Below are 17,959 nucleotides of genomic sequence, written 5' to 3' on the forward strand. Positions count from 1 at the left end.
AGATGCCCTGGAGGAAGAAATGGCAACCCATTCCAGTATTCTTGCCTGGAGAATCCCATAGGCAGAGGAGCCTGGTGGGCTATAGTCCATGAGGGTGCGAAGAGCTGCACATGACTGAGCACGCGTGCACGCACTAGAGCCTGGGAACCGCAACTACTGAAGCCTGCGCATCCTAGGCCCGTGCTCCCCAGCAAGAGAAGCCTCTGCAATGAGAAGCCTGCACAACAACTAGAGAGGAGCCCCCACACACCGCAGCTCAAGAAAAGCCTGTACAGCAAAGAAGACCCAGCACAGCCACAAATAAATAAGTAATTTTAAAAGCCATTACATTTAAGAGACAAATATAAATCTAAACGAGATAATTGACAATAATAAAATATTCATTTTTAGGTAAGATAGTGCGATTGTTCTCTTTAAAAAAATAATTTTCTTTTAGAAATCATATTGAAATATTTATGGGTGAAGTGATGTGATGGCTGGGAATTGCTTCAAAATAATCCAAGAAAAGGAAAGTAAGAGAAGAGATATGTGAAACAAGATTTGCATAAGTCAAAGTGTTAAAGCTACAGGGTGGGTACATGAGGGTTCATTATATTATTCTCTTGAAAATTTTTTTGACAATTTCCACACTACAAAGTTTTTTTTTTTTTTTTTTAAGGTGTTGGGATAAAGTTGGACATGGGGACAAGAGTAAAGAAGGTTTGGGACACATGCTGGGGGCTTAACCTGGATTTCTAGGTTCAAGGGAGGTCTTACCTTGTAAAGAACCTGCCAGTCACTGACCTTGGTGTGGGACAACGTCATGCGTTTAAGAATCAGCTACAGTCGGACAAGGAGACAGTTGCTGGTTTCCTTCTCTCACTCTAATGGCCCTCAAGATGCCTACCACTCCTCAGCCTCCTTCCCCACCTCCCTGCCCCCCAACCCGGGCTCACAGGCACGTTCTTGATGTGACCCAGCAATCGGTGTAGCATCTGAGCCATGTCCAGATTCTGGGGTAACAGGAAAAACTGAATGACATCCAGACGGGAATTCAGTTCCCCCAGGTCCTGGGTTGGACGTGTGAACCACAGCCTGGAAGTGAGGTGGAGTGGGGAGACCAGGAATTACATCTGTTCTCATCAGTGTCTTGATCTCAACTTGGGAAAATGTGCCTTTGGAGGGCCCTGGGGGATGGTGGCAATGTGTATTGGTACACATTGTAAATACAGTGTCATATCTATGCAAGTGTGTTTACTCACACCTACTGAAAATCTCTGGATGTGAGCACGACCTGACTGTGTATCTCGGTTGTGATGATATGACCATGTGTCATTCCCTGTGGATAGGTGATGGAGCTTTTCAATATTTTTAGAGGGAGAGCAGAGTGTTGAGGCATTTGAATTCCAACACTCTAGCTCTATCTGCAGCTGAGAAGGAGTGAGTCAGAAAGAGTTTGCACATCCATATTTAGCTGTGAAATAGCAGACGTTCGTCTTTTCATGTCCTTCCTATGAAAGTATGTAACTGTTCCATGTAGAATGATAAGTCCTCAGTTCATAAGTCCTCAAGGTCATGACTGCAGGGAAGAAAGTATTGGGTAGAGGTACTTAAAGAGCTTCACAACATTGTCTTGTTTTTAAACTGACTAGTGGAAACACAGAGGTTTATATTATTATTACTACCTTTTATGTGGAGGTATTTCCTGACAAATTGAATTATTATACAGAAATAAATGTCTCATCTGTGTTTCTTTAATTCAGGGAGGGTATCCCTATCTCTCTATGGCCATGAAGAGTAGTGAGACGCTATAATGACCTGGGAGGCCACGGATTCCTTCCTGCATTAGAGCAAGCCGTTAGGCATACTATTTTGTGTAAGAGCCAACCTGTGGAGACACTGGGGCCTAAGGATGTATATCTCACACTGAGTCTATGGCCACTTATTCTTGGTTAGAAAACCCTAGGTTAGAATGAAATGGAGGACTCATTTGGATTCGAGAGTGGGTTTCAGGCAACTCTGGTTCCTGGGCACAGGGGAGCAGAGGTGCCTGAGGCAGTGTAGGCCAGTCTGTGAATACCCTCCCTACATGGGCTCACCAGACAGGCTTCCTTATAAAACACCTGAGTGTCTCTGACTTATGTACTTCAAGTGCCTGGAGGTCTTGGTCAAGTCAGGCTCAAGTCAGTTGAGGAGATGAGGCTCTTAGAAGATAAGCAAATTGTCCAGTCATGCTCCTAGTAAGAAGGACAGCTGGATTTCAAAATTAGATCTCCAGACTGCTTGGACATCACTCTTCAGAGCATACTGTGACAGTCACATTCCAGGTTCCTTGCCTGGCTTTAGATCAGCTGGGCCCTTAGCTGATCATCAGGTTGTGAGTCTATGCCCTGTGGGGGGTCCTATCTAGGGAATCTGCACTCTCCCTCACTTTTGATTCAGTTCTCTTCTCTTCTGAGAATTCCTTTCCTTTCATCCCTCATTGAGATTAGAGATCTGGACCAGAAGAACTAGACAATATAGGGGTAATTAAATTACCTCACCAATTATCTGGAGATGACTTCATAGATAATCCTAAATTAACCTCCAAGATATAGAGTGCAGGGCAGGTGGCATGGGAAAAGGATTGTGTACCTGCAGGCTAGCAAAGGTTTCCTAACTTTTCAGAGATGATGTAACCAGTGTGCTTGCATCCTACTTCATAGAGGGTTATGTGCTGAGGTAACAAGAATGTGCCATGGCATAGCATTCACTCACTTGCATAGAGGGCAAGTAGATTCACTAAGTGCTAATTCCAACCTGATGTGATAGTGCAATTAAAAAACATAAATAACCACTATGTGATCACACAGCAAGATGCGTGCCAACACACTCAGAGGTGCCTGTGAAAGCTTCACCAAAAAGGTGATAGTTGGGTTGCACCTTGAAGAGGATGTAAGATTCTGATCAGTGGAGAACAGAGGAAAGACTTTCTAAAGGGAACAGCATAAATGTAGACTGGAGGGGGAATTCTCTGGTGGTCTAGTGGTTAAGACTCCACATTTTCACTGTGAGGGCCCAGGTTCATCCTTGGTCTGGGAACTAAGATTCTAAGTCTTGTGGCCAAACAGCAACAACAACAAAAAATAACCATACACTTGAAGAGATAAGCCTTGAAATTAAAATTGAGGAACCCTCAGCATTGTACTGCTAAAGATGAAAATCTTCATCCTGTAGGTAATGAGGGAGCCTCCTAAGATTTGTCTTTTGTTTTTACTTAAAAGGTTTAAAAAATAGGGGAGTGACATGTTCAGATCTCTGTTTTGGAATGACAGTTATTTTAGAATGAAGAATAGATTGGGGAAAAGAAGAGTTTAGAGGCAGAGACACCAATTTGAAGGTGAATGCAATGCTCCAGGTTAAAGATGAAGATATTAGAATTAGAACAGAGGAAAGAGGGAGAAGGGGATGGCTGGGAGACACATTTTAGGATAGAATCAATAGGTCTTAGAGAATAATTGAATATGGGGGGTGAGGGAGAAGCATCAATCCAAGGTTCAGAGCTTGAAAAGCTATATTGCCAGCAACTCCACTAAGCAGAAAAGGGAATGCAGAAAGTAGGAACAGGGCCAGTGGGCATAGGTTTGGACGCTCTGGGTTTGAGCTTCCTGTGGAAATCGCAGGTGGTAATGATAGGCAAAAGAGTATTCCACATGTGGAGCTCAGAACTAGAGATACTCATTTGAAAGTCATAGAGAACAGCTCACACCCGAAGTGTGCTTCTAGCCATTAAAGATATTACCATGTGCACACTGCTGTCTTGTGGTTGTGTTTCTGCTGCGAGTACGTGTGAAAGTCCGAGTGTCATCAATGGCTTTGTATGTATCTGTGCTGACAATGTAAAATGAGAGTAACACACCACATGGGGTCGTTGTAAGGACTAAAGGCATTTAGCCAGCATTTGGGAAAGGGCAGCTGTTTTCATTCCTGTTAAGGGTGGTGTGTTTGAGGCTATAGGCGGCATGCACACGTGTGACTCTCGCTCACCTGAGCAGCTTCTCTCCCCACTTACAGCGGCATCTATTGAGGATTCCTGTTGGGGTAGGGAGTGAGTCTGTTACAAGCAGGGGCAGAGAAAGGAATGTATGGATGTGTCTAAGCTGAGGCATCAGGGTCAGAGGTTTGGGTGCTGGGCTGGCTGGCTTGGGGGTTAGTCCCCAGATACAGGACACAAAGGCAGCCAAAGCCTGCGTCTGGCCACAAGTCTGAGCCGGGATTACCTTACATGGGCCTGGGGGAGGGAATGAGCACTCATAGGAACACTCAGCCAGAAAAATATTCAGAGTAGGCACAGTTAGACTCACAAAAAGCCCAATACATATACGTAAACATTAGACCCAACCCACTGAGATGCACAGTGAAACCACATGGATACTTGGGTGATGTCCCCAACACAGCCTAAAGCCTGAAACAACTATAAGAGATAAAACTCTATGCAAAACAAACACAAGAGTTATGCAACTACATAACTCTCCTCTATATATAGGGTTTCCCAAAGTCCCTAGACAGGTACATCACTAGTACAAACATTCATACAAACCCAAGGAATAAGACAGAGTTGGTAAAGTAGGGAATAATATGCAAATGACATGGGACAACTATACTGGACAAGGCTTCGGGGAGATGCCCAAGCTCAAGAAGGGTATAAAGAAGATAATAAAGCTGGACTAGAGCAGAAGTGACAGCTGGCAGTGGGGTAAAGTGGGAAGAGAGGGGCTGGGATCCATCTCTGGAGGCAGCTGCTTTTCTGGCAGGCCTGTGCAGTGGGGGATGAGGGACAGGCACACCTACCAAAGAGGCTGAGCCCCTCCTTGAGTCCGCTGGCCACTTTGTACACCGAGGGGTGAGACTCACTCTTAAATATCTGCAGAACACTATCAGGGAGAAATTAGGGTCATGTGGGTTTTTAAAGGTGATTGAGAAAATGGAATGGGGATTGGGACCTCTCCTGAGATCAAGTCTTTATGTAAGGTTTGTCCCTCACTGCTCTCCACCTCAGTTTCTCCATTTAGAAAAGGAGGGTAACACCTTTGTGTTTTTCTTCTTCTCTCCTCTCACCACCCCACTTCTCTTTCCTTCAGGGAGAGAAATCTTAATAGCCCCAGGATTAAAGAAACTGAAGCCCCATTAGGATTATTACAGCATTAAGCTTAATCCTTCTCCCTCCCCAAAGATGACAGCCTGCCTCCATCTCCTTACCTGTAAGTGTCTTGATCTATGCTCACCAGATTGGTTCTGAGAACAGAAAACAAGCAGAAAGGAAGGTGGCTGGGGTATGAGAGGTCTGAGTTCATTCCTAAGTCCCACCCACTTAGCCCTCCTTCAGAAGACTGTCTCAGTTTTCTCCCCAGAGCTCCATACCCTCTCAGGAACCCTGTGTCCTGGAGCACTTTACCAAATGGGTCACTGCCACCACTCCCCAACCTTCCTTACTTTCCAGGCTTCCCAATCCCACCTTACTTTGGTTGAGGTTAGGGTAAGTCACCTACAACACAAATTTCTTAAAGCCTAGGATGGGGACGCTGACGTTATAGTCTTCTAGTTCAACCCCGATTCTTCTTCGACCCAGGAACTTGAGCAGTCCTCCAAGTGCTCGAACCTAGGATATCAGTAGTGGTGCTGGGCTAAATCCCAGTGTTTTGGTGGCTGGACAACACCAGGAAGAACTATTATTTTCCAGGACTGGGCTAGTACCTCCAGGACTCAACCCTGGTGTCCAGGTGCTTGTGCCTTTTTCTAACCTGCTACATCCCAGCCCTTATCTCGCAAGACCCATCTCACCATGAGGAGGCAGTCAAAGGGGATGATGGAGGAGAGGAAGAGGATTTTCTCGGTGGTGGTCATGGAATCTGGGAGGAAGGAGTAGTTTCCAGAAAGGAGGCGCTGTTTGCTTATCTCCAGGCCTATTTTGAGGGGGGAACGGGAGGGAAAGATCTTGTAGCCCCAATCTTCATCTTATTTTAAGAATGAGAAAACAGAGAGATGATGTGGCTTGCCAAATTCACACAGGCAATTAGTGGAAAGCTGAGACAAGAACCAAATTTTAGACCCTCTCTTTAGTCTACGTATAATATAAAGACGTTTGGCTGGGAACATAAGCTGAGAAAGATAAATGGCTCAGGCGAGTAAGAAATCTATCTGGAATTCAGGATTTTGGGTCAAAAAATCATATTAATTCAGGAATTTATTTTATTTTATTTTTAATTCAGGAATTTAGGATAGAACATTCCCTGTCCTTTTTACAAACCTGGGAAGATAATGGAAGTGCTTTCTAAATCAATAAGGTAACTGAGGTAGTGCCTTTTTTTTAAACTAAGGGGTAAATGGCTTTGGCTTAAAGGGGAAAATGCCAACAATCAAAATTGACCAAAAAATGCTACCACACTCTCTTTCAGGGAGGGCCCTCATCCCTAAACAAGCCTAAACTGCAGGTTATTAAAGGTAGGGATTAGGAGAGATTGTGGGGAGACTGGTCATGGGGCCTGAAGAACATATAGGTTTAAAATGAGACAGGGCTGAGAGGAGACCTCTGATGATGAAACTGGAATTAGGAGAAAGGGTCACATAACTGGGATGGGGTGTGGGTAAAGTAAAAGGGAGGAGATACCAAAATCCACACTTGGCAAAAATATGATTTCAGGTCTCTTAGGCTCCCTGTGCTCTTGGGAGGCTATAAAGGAAACAAAGAAAGGGCCATCAGTCTGTACATCATAGTCGTTTTGCCTCTTTCCCATCTTCCCTCTCACCCAATTCTGATCTCCTGGCTGTAGCTCCGCACAAGACCCTTTAATCTCTGGAACATTCCGTAATTTTGTCCTTCCCCATTTTTCCTCTTTCCCTTTTTCAGTCCTTACCAAGCTTCCCCAGAAACCGAGTCATATTCTCATCCTGTTTGGCACTTGTAACAACAGACCGGGGATCGATTTCATCCAGAACTTGGAAGGAGAATGGAGAGCAAATGAGTTCGAGGATCTTTCTCTCGTGACTAAAAGGGAACCTGTTAACCCTCCCTTTGTTACCTCCCTTCACCCCTCAAAAACTTATTTCCTCCAAGAGCAGGGAAGGCCCCCCCACACTGGGAGAAGTAGGAGTCACATATGAAATTAGAAAAAGAAAGCAGTAAGACTGATGGGGTAATAGGAGGGAAGAGGGGTGCCCATGAGATTATCACTGGATCATAAACCCCTAAAGGACAGACATGACTGATTTGCTCAGGACTATATCTCCAGCACCTGATATATTTGTGAATAATGAGATGAATTCCTGAAAACAATAAAGGGAGTCTCTAGGAGTCAACTAATAAAATAGATTGAGTCAGGTAAGGCCATGTGAATGCAATACACTTCCAGTGCCAGCACAGGGGAATTCGTAGTTCTGTCCTTACCTCTTTGGAGCAGCTTGAGGCTCTCGTGGTCTGGGGCATCTGGCATAAAGTGGATGGTGGAGTCACTAGTATCATAGTAGGCAATGCCCAGGTATCCTGAATTCCACAGGACACATAGATGAATCTGTCGGGCAAGGAGGAAAGGAAACTAATAGTTGAATCACTGATAAGTACAGGGTTGGGCCATGTCTTATTTAATTTTAATTATTTTATCGACTCTCAGAGATAGGTATCATCACCCCCATTCAGTAAATGTGAAATCGACACTCAGCGGAGGGAAGTGACTAGCCCAGGTCTTCCCAGCCCCTTTATATTCTAACAATCATGCGTTCCAATCAATTTCCGGCTCTGTCGAGCTCCTGCTCCTCCAACAGCGCCTCTCCCCCTACAAGACCTCAGCAGGCTCCTCCTCTCCCTCCTCCTCGGGCTGGCGGGGGCCCGGGTCTGAAGCCACGGTGGGGAAGCTGGCCGAGGCCTCCCCGGGTCCTGGTCCGTTCGGCGTCCTGGTTGGGGTCGCTGCTACCGAGGCCATGGCTTTGGAGGCTCTATGAATGCAGAAAATGAAGACAGTTCTGGAGCGAGAGCTCACTTGCTAGGAGGCTGGGGTAGTGGGGCGCGCAGAAGCAAATCCACTGAGAACTACTGGGAGAGGGCTGAGGGCAAAGCTGCGTGGACCTTCGAGAACTGTGGTTACAGGTGTAGGACATTTGGAGGGTCGAGTTTAACGGTATTTCACTTTAGTACAGACTGTGGAAAACACCACTCAGCCCACCCTCATTCCTGTCACGCGGAGGTTGTGTTTTGGAGACGGTCTTGCGGGTGCTTTGGGGGGCGAGTTTTACCCGCCTCCTCTCTCCCGTCCTGCCAACCAAGCCCCCAAGATCACAGTCTCACGATCTTGGCTTCCCCGACCTGGTTGCGGGAAACTCGCGGTGTTTTCCCGCCTTTTCAGTCACCTGGGTCGCGACGTGCGCGACACCTCGTCACTAACAGCCGCGGGCCAGCGGGACTGGAGCGCCAACACGAAGGTGGGGTGCGCGCGCACACGCCCCGCCTCCTTAGCCTCTATTGGTCGAAGAAACCCGGATCCTAACTAGAGATCCAACAGAGTGAAAGGGAAAAAAGGACCATAGAGAAGACTGGATGATGATTGGCCTATTCGCATACGGGGCGTTGCCAGAAGGTTCAAACTTCCCGCCCTCCGCCGTTGCCTAGCACCCGGGCCTCTGCCCTCAGGCTTTCTGGGCTTTGATTGAGAGCCTGTGAGAAACGTTCTTGGCAGAGTAGGAGCCCGAGCCCCATCCCCCACCCCATCCCCCGCAAAGGGTCTAGGGACTTTGGGGAACCTGCAGACGGGACCGACCTTAAAGGAACAGAAGTGCACTTTTTTTATTTTTTCCTGGAGAATGGAGATAAGCAACATTAATTCAACCTATGCCAACAAGTCTAAGTTAATATTTATAAAGAGCTTAGACCAGTGCCTGGCAAACACAGTAAGAGCTTCGTGAGTGTTTTAAATAAAATAAGCTGAAATAAGAAGCGAGGCTCCTATCTCAGTCCACCTCTGCCTGTTTCTTGGGTGCAGACTATGATCGCTGCCATAGGGGCACCACAAGGCCTAATTAATAATTTCGGCGCCCCACGAGAAGTTGGAAGTATTCGAATTTCACCAAATTCTGGCAGAAAGAAAAAGAAAAGAAAGAAAGTGAAGTTGCTCAGTCGTGTCTTTCCGACTCTTTCCGACCCCATGGACGGTAGCCTACCAGGCTCCTCGCTCCATGGGATATTCCCGGCAAGAATACTGGCAGAGAGAAGTAGACCTAATAAAAACACCTACACTCCTACAAGCACATGCCCCTACCCACACACACACACTCCTAAGAACAGAAGAGTGTTATTCACTCATTCTGGGCCAGGTGGTGGAATCAAAGCAGGGGACATAAGTTCCTACTCCATGAGCCTAATTTTTGAGTGTGTATATGAGGGGTAGAGAAACAAGAAGATAGAGAGACCAAAATAAGCAATCATAAAATTTTAAGGGACTTCCTGGTGACTTCCTGGTGGTCCAGCGGCTAAGATTCAATGCTGCCAATGTGCTGCCAATGCAGGGGGTCCAGGGTGGATCCCTGGTCAGGGAACTGGATCCCACATGCCACAGCTAAGAGTTCACAGGCTGCAACTAAGGATCCTGTGTGCTACAACTAAGACAGTTCAGTTCAGTCGCTCAGTCGTGTCCAACTCTTTGTGACCCCATGAACCGCAGCACGCCAGGCCTCCCTGTCCATACCAACTTCTGGAGTCCACCCAAACCCATGTCCATTGAGATGCAGCCAAATACATATTTTTTTTAAAGTCTCTTGAAATATGTCTTCACCCCCAGGTTGTTCTGGGTACTTTGAGATGCAGAGATTCCCATCCAAGCACTTAGGAAAGATGGTGGGTAAACTGGCTCTGCTAACTAATAAATGGAAAATCTCCTCTAGTAAGAAAGGTGGAGGAGTGAGTTAAAGACTAGGTTAATGGTTACCCCTGGCAAATTGTTGAGCAACGGAGCTATGGAAACCTGGAGGAGGCCAGGTGACAGCTCTAAGGAGTGTCGGGGGAGGGACACACCTTCCAATCTGGGGTGGGAAGAGATTAGGGACTGGTTTACCAAGCTGAGGAAGGGGAAGAAGTGGAAAGAGAAGCCTAGAGAAATAAAGGGGAGAGACTGAAATAGGAGAAAAGCAGGGGCAAGGAGATTGAGATGGGAGGGAAACTTCTCTGAGGCAGGATTTGGGGGATGTAGCCCCTGACTTCAAATCCATGAAACACTGATGGATGGTACCAGGAGAGGGCAACATTACCCGTCACCTGAAAAGTTAAGGAAAAATATTTTGTGGGCAGCCATGCCAGCTAGCCAAAGTCAATATTGATGATCAAGGCAGTTCTAGCTATAAAAACTGTAGGAGAGAAAAGAGAGGCAGGGGAGAAGCTGCCAAACCTGTTTGAGCTCAGGACTGGCCCAGTTTGCCTGAGGCTTCTCCCAGAGGGGAGATTTTTGTGAGGCAGATTCTCTGGTGGACATGGACCAGCTGGAGCAGAAAAGGCCCCTGGGAAGTAGTGCTGCTTTGACCTTCTTCAGATGGAAGGGGTCATGTGTGCAGGTTTCAAGGGTCACCTTGGAGGAGATGCCCCTCAACGAACAGATATTTGTTGAATCATTCTACATTCTTCTGTTCAAGGAAAGTGAAAGTCACTCAGTTGTGTCCAACTCTTTGCGACCCCATGGACTGTACAGTCCATGGAATTCTCTAGGTCAGAATACTGGAGTGGGTAGCCTTTCCCTTCACCAGGGGATCTTCCCAACCCAGGAATTGAACTCAGGTCTCCCACATCGCAGGCAGATTCTTTACCAGCTGAGCCACAAGGGAAGCCCAAAAGAGAACAAACACCAAATATATCCCCTCTGTGAGGAGGACAGAGAAAGGCCTTCCTCCAGGGAAGAGAAAACCCACAGAAGAGGAAGCATGAGAGGAAACCACTAACTGCTGGTTCCAGCACCTCTCTGCACTCCACCCGCTCCTCCCCCAACTCTCTCCTGTTCTTTAAGTTTCAAGCCCTGCTTTGCTCCTATATCCTTGCATCCCACCATGATTTTCTGAAACTCTAGGTGTCTTGTTAGATAGAGGGTAGTGAGGAAGAAAGAGATGGCTGAATAGGACAGAGATTCAAATGTGGAAGCTGGCATATGTCCTGTTTGGAGAACATATTTGGAGGCTATTTTTCAGCAGATCATAAAGAGTTTGATAGAACCTCCAAAATCAAGGTTATTGGGGAGGGAGGGAGAGAACTATTCTTCCTCTGTCCTCTCTACTTCTTTATTTGTGTCCCTAAGGACTCTGCTCACACTATCTTGTCTGATTTTCACCTTTTCCCCCCACAATAGGACCAGCTACCACCAGCCCAGTAGGATCAATGCTGCTCTACTCTAGCGCTACAATAACCCCATGCTTTCCTCCTCATCTCCAAGGCAACCTGTCAGGGAGAAAAGGGCAAAATGCACAGGAAGGGGCTCCAGATGGGGGGCAGAAGTGGAAGCATTAAAGCTGAACAGGCTACTGAATGGGAGAGGACCTCTCCCAGTGATGAGGCCCCTGGCTGGGCTCAGCTTCCTGTTTCCCCAGCACAGGGCCTGTGATCTCCCCTACCCAACTCTGCCCTACTTTTCACCACTCTCTTCCTTCAAACCCAGCTTCTCCTTCCAAGTCCCTCTTGTGGACCACAGTCCTAGCAACCCAGAATTGGGAATTGGAGTCCGGAAGAAACTTGGAGAAAGGAATAAAGGACCACTTTTCCCTTCTATAATTCCCTTTCTGGGCCCTCGGGGACGTGCTCAAGCAGTCAGTGTCAGATTTCTTGGGTGAGGGTGGAGTGGGAGTGTCCTCTGATTAAGCAAGCAGGGAAACTGAGGCAGAAAAAAGTCCCGTGATCAAGGAGACTGGCAGGGACACAGGGATTTTCCCGAGATAAGCCTCAAACCCCCTCCCCCATCATCAGGGAGACCCGAGGCTCACCCCTCCGGGCCCATTCCCTAGGTCGTCGAGTCCCGCCCCCCGCCCGTCCCTTCCCCAGGTTCGGGGCGGGGCGGTCCGTGAGTCAGCTCCCAGATCAAGTCCGGGAGCGGGTAGAGCTAGAGCCGCTGGGTGTGGAGTACGCCGGACTGGTGGAGAGGCCGCGTCTGGAGTGAGCGGGTCTGATCGGGCTCGTGTGGCGCTGAAGGGCCAGCCCTAGGTCTGGGGGAGAGAATCTCTTCTGTGAGACCGCCTTCCCTGCCCGGCCCCTCCCAGTTCCCCCAGCGACGGCTGCTTCCTGGTCCCCGTCGCAACCATGGCTGAAGAACAACCGCAGGTCGAATTGTTCGTGAAGGTAAGAACACCTTCTCCCTCCTCGGCCCCCCTCCAAGTTCCTGGAAGGCAACTCACACTTTTCCCCAGCTCCAGCCTCCACTCCCCACTCCCTTTCCTCTTTGAGTCCCATCCCCAGCCCCACGTGCAATCTTTAGTGTGTGTGGCGGGGGCGGAGGGGGGGGGGGCGGGAGGGAGGTGGCGGGAGGGTTGGGAGGCGAAGATAATGTGCCCGCCTAGAGAAATCTAGGCTCAACCTTGAAAAGTTTGTAAAAGTGCAAGTTTCCAGCAGCCTAAAGGACAAGAAGATAGAGAAAAGGGAGGGTTCCCAGGAGCTTAGAAGATTGACCGAGTGGGGGTGAGGGAACAGCTGATAGGGGACAGAGAGAGAAGGGGCCAGCCCGAAACCTAATAAGGTTTGGGTGGGACCGAGGGAAACAAGCCCGGAAACCTAACAAGGTTTGGGTGGGACCGAGGGAAACTTCAGGATAAGGGCCCTACAAAAAGATCAGAGGGTGAGGTGCATGGTGGGGGAGACTTGGAGGGGTGTGTGTGGGGGTGTGTGTACGTGTGTGTGTGGCGGGGGAGGTTTCAAGGAAGAGGGTGTGGTAGGAAGGTCTGGGAGTGGCACCAAGTGAACTGGGAAGAATTGGTGGGGTGGAAGGAGACAGGAGAGTGGGAGTGGAGTTCCAGAAGCTGGCTCAGAGTGGTGATGGGGTCGAGAACCAGTGTCCCTGGGGTGTTGGAGAAGCGAGAGAAAGGGTGTTGGCGCGGAGATGAGAGTTGAGCAGTGGCTACCACGAGGGTAGATGGGAAGAGAGAGCAGGAGGAGAGCTGGGCTAGGGCGTTTAGAGTTTGGGGGTTATAGAAACGAAAGAAAAAGAGCCGTCCCAATTCTGTCCTCTCTGTGGGTGTTGATGAGGAGAGGTGGTCCCAAGGTATTTGCATATCGAAACCTCAGGCTGCCGCTTCAGCCGCGCTCCCTTCCGCACTAGGCTTGCATTCTCTCCCCTCTCCAGACCCCTTCTCTGTGCTCCTCCCTCCCTTTAGCGACCTCCCCCTCCGTCTGTATCTCCCGGCTCGCAGTCTCCCCACCCTTCACTTTGCTGCCTCCTTTCCCTCCACTTCCCCTCTTTTGTTCCTCCAGCCTTTGTGTGTCCTAGCCCGTTTCTCCCTCTCCTTTATGCCGGGGCTTCTCAGGCGGCCTCTTAGGTGTGGTCCCCACCTCACTCTCACTCTTGCCTCAGGGGCTATTTTTACTCCTGGGTGGGGCTGCGCTGCAGAGATTCCAGCCCTGGGTCCTGCTTGAGGAAGGTTATCTGGAGCCAGGGGACTTGCTCTGAGAGACCCCCCCACACACACACACTCCCCCTGCTCCCCTGGCAGTGCCCAGGGAAGAGGGAGGTGGCATTGTCTGCCCAGGCCTCAGCCTCACAGGTCCCTGCCCCCACTGCTTGCCAGGAAGGAAGCTACTGAGACCCAAGACACAGTGAGATGAATCACCCTCAGCCTAGGGGGAGGTGTCTGTTGGGGGATGAGGTCAGGGATTAGAGAGCAGCCCCCCTCTTACAAGGCCCTCCACACCTTGAGGATTAGGCTCTGAGCCCCTTGACTCCCCCCCCCCCCCCCCGCAGCTGCTTGGGTAGTGTATGCTGCTACTGCTAAGTCACTTCAGTCGTGTCCGACTCTGTGCGACCCCATAGATGGCAGCCCACCAGGCTTCCCCACCCCTGGGATTCTCCAGGCAAGAACACTGGAGTGGGTTGCCATTTCCTTCTCTAATGCATGAAAGTGAAAGTGAAGTCGCTCAGTCGTGCCCGACTCTTAGCGACCCCATGGACTGCAGCCTACCAGGCTCCTCTGTCCATGGATTTTCCAGGCAAGAGTACTGGAGTGGGGTGCCATGGGTAGTGTATAGAGAACCAGAACTCCTGCTTCCAAACCCCCGCCCCACCGCTCCTGTGTTCAGGCTCTACTTCCTTCGGGAATCCAGGCCTCTAGCCCACACTGCTGGCTTCAACAAAGCCCCTTTCTAGGCTCTATTTCATGGGTCAGTGTGAGAATTAAATGAGTTATGGCATGTAGAATGCTTAGAATAGCACGGAGAAAAGTAACTACGCTCACCCCCATTTGTCTTCCCTCTCTAGGGTCTAGATCCTCCAAATTCTCCAAAATCCATTCCCTGGGCCTTCCTCCCATTGTCCTCAATTCTCTGGGAAACCAGAAGCTTACCTTTGCAGAAGATATTCGTAATGATCTGTCTTAGGTTTGACCCAGACCAGAGAGTGCAGAGCCCAGTTATGTGGGGAGCTTTTACCAGTGAGACTGAGTATGTGTCATGACTAGGCAGAAAGCAGCCAAGTCTGGGAGCAGGAGATGCAGAGAATGGCCTCAGGATGAGTGGGGTACACCAGGCCTAACCTTGGGCTGGGGCTTCCTTTCTAGGCTGGCAGTGATGGGGCCAAGATTGGAAACTGCCCCTTCTCCCAGAGACTATTCATGGTGCTCTGGCTCAAAGGAGTCACCTTCAATGTCACCACTGTTGACACCAAGAGGTAGGCCCACTTCTGTTCCTCTAAACACCTCTTAGGTGCACAGGTGCACACTCATTCACCTGAGTCCTTCCATCCTGAACCATCCACCCCATCCCCCCATCTGGAGCCCCTCTCCCGCCTCCCTCCATCTCCCCTTTCTCGGTCTCCCTAACGCCCTTTACCAGTCCTTATGCCTGGTCTCTCCTCCAGGCGGACTGAGACGGTACAGAAGCTGTGCCCAGGAGGGCAGCTCCCTTTCCTGCTGTATGGCACTGAAGTGCACACAGATACCAACAAGATTGAGGAATTTCTGGAGGCAGTGCTGTGCCCTCCCAGGTAGAGGGGAACTTGGAATGAGAAGTGGGGGAGCTGGGAGACTCTGGGAAAGGGGTTGAAGAAATGAAAAACAGAGATGGTGGTGGGGCTAGGGCAGGGGAGCTGAGGCTCCTCCTCGGAAGATATCTTATCCAGTTTCTCCCATTGGCTTTTAGGTACCCCAAGCTGGCAGCTCTGAACCCTGAATCCAACACAGCTGGGCTGGACATATTTGCCAAATTCTCTGCCTACATTAAGAATTCAAACCCAGCACTCAATGACAGTGAGTCTTGTGGGTCAGAGGCCTGGGTTCTAGGAGGAATGGAAAAGATCTAGGAATTAGGGACACCTGGACATTCAGATATCAGGGAGATGGAGCTGATATTGCAAACCTTACTTAAATTAAAAAATAATAGCAACTCTATAGATTCAGATGACCTGAGTACAAATTCTAGTACCTGTGAGCCTTTGAGGAATTCATTTCACTTCTCTGGAAATCTATTTTCAGATCTATAAAATGAGGATAACAATACCTATTTCCCTGGTTGATGTGAGAATTAAATGAGTTTTTGTATGTAAATTGCATAGAAGAGCACAGAGAAAATGAAACACATTAGTGTTAGCTATTATTGTTTTGGACTTTCCTCATCCCCACCATGGGCTTTCTTGGACTATGTCGATCTTCTGATGTTCTTACCAACTCCCTTCTCTTGCACAGACCTGGAGAAGGGGCTCCTGAAAGCCCTGAAAGTATTAGACAATTACCTGACATCCCCCCTCCCAGATGAAGTAGATGAGACCAGTGCTGAGGATGAGGGGATCTCTCAGAGGAAATTTCTGGATGGCAATGAGCTCACTCTGGCTGACTGCAATCTGTTGCCCAAGCTCCACATAGTACAGGTGAGTAGTGATTGTGGGAGGAGTAGGTGGGAGGTGGGATGACTCTTTAAGGGGCTCCCATGCAGGCTTCCCATGACAACCACTCCAAAGGTGGTTTCTTTCTGAGTAGTTTCCAATGGCAGACACCACCCTATTCCTTCTCTGCTATCTTTGCTGGCAAGACCACTGGTTGGGAGAATTAATTACATTCCACCATGCAAGGTGTGGGTGCAAACAGACTGAGAGTAACACATCCCAGTACTGCTTTCAAGAATGCTCTTCCTGTCTCTATCATTGCCAAATCCCCAGATCAGACAGACCAGGCTTTTCCTAAAATCAAAGTTTTAAGTCTGTTGTTTCAGTCTCCACTTCCTCTTGTGGAAGATGAAAAGTGCTGGTTCCCTTGTTTTTGTCACAGCTCAAAGCTATGGTTTAGTTTGTGAAACGTGAGCCCGGTGTCAGTCTGCTGCAGAACTGTGTATTGAAAATCTCTGTATTTATTTATTTGGCTGCACAGAGCCTTAGCTGTAGCATGAGGGACCTTTGATCTTGGCATGCTGCAGGTAAGTCCCTGCCTGCAAAGGATTTGAAATCTAGCTGAGAAAATAACTTTCACATGAAAGTTAATAATACATGATTAAAAGCCAAATGACAAGTAGACAGAAATTGCTGTGGAAATTTAAGAGAACTTTATGGTTTGTGAATTATATCTCAAAATTAGGACGAGAAAACAAGCACCATGGACTGGGGTGGTCTGAAAGGGGCTGGTTATAAACGGCCAGGATTTCAGTAAGTGGAGAGAAAGGGTGAAGGCCTTACCAGACAGGAGTTAAGATGACTGCAGGTGATTATGTGGGAGATGAGTCATAAGGACTGATGTTGAAGCTGAAACTCCAGTACTTAGGCCACCTGATGCAAAGAGCTGACTTATTTGAAAAGATCCTGATGCTGGGAAAGATTGAAGGCAGGAGGAGAAGGGGACCAACACAGGATAAGGTGGTTGGATGGCATCACCAACTCAATAGCCATGAGTTTGGGTAAACTCAGGGAGTTGGTGATGGACAGGGAGGCCTGGCGTGCTGCAGTCCATGGAGTCGCAAAGAGTTGGGACTGAGTGACTGAACTGAACTGATGAGTCATAAGAAAAGAAACCAGGTATCGAACTTGCTTAAATGCCTGGATTTTATCATATAGGCTTTGGGATAAGGGAAGGACCAAGGGCATGGCAGCTGGTGTGACTTTCCTGAGGCTAACCTATTGGTCCTCCTTCCCGCACCCCTAGGTGGTATGTAAGAAGTACCGGGGATTCTCCATTCCGGATGTGTTTCGTGGAGTGCATCGATACCTGCGCAATGCCTATGCTAGGGAAGAGTTTGCTTCCACCTGTCCAGATGATGAGGAAATCGAGCTGGCCTATGAGCAAGTGGCCAAGGCCCTCAAATAAGGCCCTTCCTAGGGCCACCCGACCCCCCCTCCATTTTCCTCACAAAGGCCCTGGGTGGTTTCCACATGCTACCCAACGGACACACTCAAAATGGCCAGTGGGCGTAGAATCCTGAAGCACCTGTGCAGGGCTTGCTGGGGGCGATGAGAAGCAAGGATGGGGGATCTGCGAGAGATTTTTATTGTGGGGTGGGTTGGACAATGTATTTCAGTAATAAAATACAGAATGACAATCTAGTGTTTTTATACAAAGCTGGGGCTTGGAGTGTGAATAACAAGGAAAGAAGGGTAGGTCAATGACCTTGAACTCCTGGCAGAAACCAGGAATTTAGAAAAGGGGTGCTTGTGATGGGCTGCCATTTTTATGTGTAGGTCCACGATAGTGCTATCTTGGGCTCCATGCCGCATTTGCAGCCCAGCCGCCGGGGCTGGCCTGATCTGGGTGGGTCTGGGCAGCGATCTTGGGGCGGGGCGGAATTCCGAGAAGGGGGGCGCGCAGT

General features: G+C 48.8%; 2 protein-coding genes across 5 annotated transcripts in view; one reads left to right on the forward strand and one right to left on the reverse strand.

Moving 5' to 3' along the window:
- MSH5 (mutS homolog 5) overlaps positions 1–12,046 on the reverse strand; it is a 17,407-nt gene extending 5,361 nt beyond the window's left edge. For 2 of the 4 annotated variants that reach the window (XM_027524880.1, XM_027524883.1), the window contains exons 1-12: positions 11,959–12,046; positions 7,797–7,947; positions 7,403–7,526; positions 6,873–6,953; positions 6,626–6,688; positions 5,800–5,921; positions 5,508–5,617; positions 5,218–5,253; positions 4,810–4,892; positions 4,006–4,051; positions 936–1,074; positions 757–819 (exon numbers count right to left, since the gene is read on the reverse strand). In XM_027524880.1, the coding sequence (XP_027380681.1) occupies positions 757–819; positions 936–1,074; positions 4,006–4,051; positions 4,810–4,892; positions 5,218–5,253; positions 5,508–5,617; positions 5,800–5,921; positions 6,626–6,688; positions 6,873–6,953; positions 7,403–7,526; positions 7,797–7,947; positions 11,959–11,972 (1,032 nt within the window). In that variant the 5' untranslated portion in view covers positions 11,973–12,046. Of the gene's footprint in view, positions 1–756; positions 820–935; positions 1,075–4,005; positions 4,052–4,809; positions 4,893–5,217; positions 5,254–5,507; positions 5,618–5,799; positions 5,922–6,625; positions 6,689–6,872; positions 6,954–7,402; positions 7,527–7,796; positions 7,948–8,314; positions 8,614–11,958 lie in introns of those variants that run through there. The other 2 variants (XM_027524882.1, XM_027524881.1) reach the window with 2 other exon arrangements.
- On the forward strand, positions 12,039–17,692 carry CLIC1 (chloride intracellular channel 1). Its single transcript, XM_027524891.1, has 6 exons — positions 12,039–12,310; positions 14,734–14,843; positions 15,033–15,158; positions 15,314–15,420; positions 15,856–16,037; positions 17,299–17,692. Exons 1-6 carry the CDS (start codon positions 12,272–12,274, stop codon positions 17,458–17,460), a joined length of 726 nt encoding a protein of 241 aa, XP_027380692.1. The 5' UTR covers positions 12,039–12,271; the 3' UTR covers positions 17,461–17,692.
- Positions 17,693–17,959: the final 267 nt, after the last annotated feature.

Source organism: Bos indicus x Bos taurus, chromosome 23, assembly GCF_003369695.1.
Source record: "Bos indicus x Bos taurus breed Angus x Brahman F1 hybrid chromosome 23, Bos_hybrid_MaternalHap_v2.0, whole genome shotgun sequence".
NCBI lineage: Eukaryota > Metazoa > Chordata > Mammalia > Artiodactyla > Bovidae > Bos > Bos indicus x Bos taurus.